The sequence below is a fragment of the Borostomias antarcticus genome, assembly GCF_949987555.1.
Source record: "Borostomias antarcticus genome assembly, chromosome: 9".
NCBI classification, from domain to species: Eukaryota; Metazoa; Chordata; class Actinopteri; order Stomiiformes; family Stomiidae; genus Borostomias; species Borostomias antarcticus.
Window position 1 is genome coordinate 19,271,967 of NC_140242.1, and position 2,500 is coordinate 19,274,466.

General features: G+C 46.1%; 1 protein-coding gene across 1 annotated transcript in view; it reads left to right on the top strand.

Annotated features, from left to right (window-relative positions):
* itga4 (integrin alpha 4) overlaps positions 1 to 2,500 on the top strand; it is a 21,291-nt gene that overhangs the window by 3,103 nt on the left and 15,688 nt on the right. The window contains exons 5-7 of the mRNA XM_084443654.1: positions 4 to 71; positions 503 to 632; positions 1,832 to 1,917. Of these exons, the coding sequence (XP_084299780.1) occupies positions 4 to 71; positions 503 to 632; positions 1,832 to 1,917 (284 nt within the window). The remainder of the gene's footprint in view (positions 1 to 3; positions 72 to 502; positions 633 to 1,831; positions 1,918 to 2,500) is intronic.

A 2,500-nucleotide genomic window follows, 5' to 3' on the forward strand; every position in this document is an offset into this window, starting at 1 on the left:
CAGATCACCAGAGGAAGTTTGGAGAAGACTACGGCTCCTGCCAAGCTGGAATATCCAGCTTCCTGACTGAGGTACACACACACACACACACACACACACACACACACACACACACACACACACACACACACGCATGCGCTCTCTTCCAGATGGAGACTCACTTCTTTTTCTTGCTTCTGAACTTCTCGTTCACTCTATTTGTGTGTATATCTGCGTGTGTTGGTTTGTGTGTGTGTGTGTGTGTGTGTGTGTGTGTGTGTGTGTGTGTGTGGATGATCCATGTTTGTGTGTTTGTGTGTGTGTTTGTGTGGATGATCCATGTTTGTGTGTGTGTGTGTGTATGTTTCTGCGGATGGATCCATATTTGTGTGTGTGTGTGTGTTTGTGTGGATGATCCATGTTTGTGTGTGTGTGTGTGTTTCTGCGGATGGATCCATATTTGTGTGTGTGTGTGTGTGTGTGTGTGTGTGGTATGCATGCATGTGTGTGTGTGTACCTCCAGGACCTGATAATCATGGGCGCTCCAGGGACGTCCTACTGGACCGGCTCGGTTCTGGTGTACAACACCTCCAGCAATGTTCTGTCAGCCTACCTCGACGACGACGGCACCGTTGTCTACGGCAGCTATCTAGGTACACTATCGGTCCCGCCTTTAGAAAGAATTGTTCTTCGTGTGTTCTTAAGTACCGGCTGGGAACCCTTATTTAGTTCCTGATAGAACATGGACTCGGACAAGGGTTCTCAAATGTTTTTTTCTGTGTCCTCCTTCATGAAGAAACCGGCATAGCCCTTGATGGTTGTTTGTGTTGTCTGTATTAACAGAAACACTGTAAAGGGGTGAAGAACTTAGATTGAAAATTAGTTAGATTTCCGCAGGAGATGAAGGCCTGTTGTTGATCTGCCAGGTGTGAAAGAGGAACCAGGCAGCAGGTTCGACAGCGGCTCCGCTGATGTGTGAACAGGAAGGAGTCAGAAGCAGACAGGCTCTGTCGCTCTGACACACCTTTGTTTTGGTTTATTTGAAAATGTAAAAAAACAAAACACATAAGTATGATATTCTAAAAACGAACGAGGGTGTAAACAGAACATTTCTATTGTGGTTCTCTTAGGGTAAGAGAGAGAGAGAGAGAGGGGAAGAGAGAGAGAGAAGGAGAGAGAGAGAGAGAGTGAGAGAGAGAGAGGGAGAAAGAGAGATAGGGAGAGAGAGGGAGAGAGAGAGAGGGAGAGAGAGAGAGAGCATGTGAGGCAGAGAAGCAATTTCAACAATAAATATCACGCAGAAATAATAAAAGGCAGTGCAGGTGAAGGACTGACCCTCCTATAGAAGCTGAGTCCTCATCCTCCCAGGTTTACCAACACACACATTTCTACTGCCACCTTACACTGATTTATGGAGTCACAGCTCCTCGATACCAGGCACCAACGCCTGTTTAACACACGCCACTCAGTTAAACTGGCAATTATCCATACACAACTCTCATGGTAAACACCACACAAACAGACATAAACACATGTAAGAGCTTGCTTTCAAACTGGCTTTAAACCAAGGCTGTTCTTATTATTCGTCTTGTCTCTGCTGATCACAGGGTTTCCTGTTTCATTGTTTTGCGACACTGCTATTGTGCTTGAGTTCTAAAATTATATCTGTTGTTTTTTAAAGACTTAAAGACTCATTATTAAACCCAGTGTAAAAGTGGAATGCCATTCTAATGGTGTTTGTTTGGTGTGTGTGTGTGTTTGTGCGTACGCATGTGTGTGTGCGTGTGTGTGCGTGCGTGTGCATGTGTGTGTGTGCGTGTGTGTGTGTGTGTGTGTGTGTTGTTCTGACCAGGCTACTCAGTGGGTGCTGGCCACTTCAGCCATCCTCACTCTACAGAGGTGGTGGGCGGAGCTCCACAGCACAGCCAGACTGGGAAGGTATGACGTCACTTCCTGTCTCATTCCTGCTTCCTGTCTCTCCTGCCATCCCAATGTGTGTGTGTGTGTGTGTTTGTATCTCAGTGTGTATCTCAGCGTGTACAGTGCTTTACCAGACCAGTTCAACACACACACACACACACACACACGCACACACACGCACACACACACACTGTCAGCTCAAGATCTGGTCGATGATCCAGCTGGAATGTGAGTGGGTCTCTGAGTGACAGGTATATGACCTGTGTGTGTGTGTGTGTGTGTGTGTGTGTGTGTGTGTGTGCGCATGCGTGCGTGCATGCACGTGTGTGTGACTGTGTGTGTGTGTGTGTCTGTCTGCTAAACCCATCCAGATACAGCAGGACAGAGAAGCTCTGCTGAAGGAGGAAGATAATCAGAATCAGAATCAACATCATAACTCTGTCTTGTGGTATTTCTTCTCTGTTCAACAGGAACTGGTTCCTGGAAGTTTCAAAGTTGAAAGGTTGCTAGAACTTCATGTTCTTATTTTCACTTGCGTGAATTAAAAACAATTGTAAACTTCCAGAAACCAGTTCCTGTGGAACAGGTAAAGAAATACCAG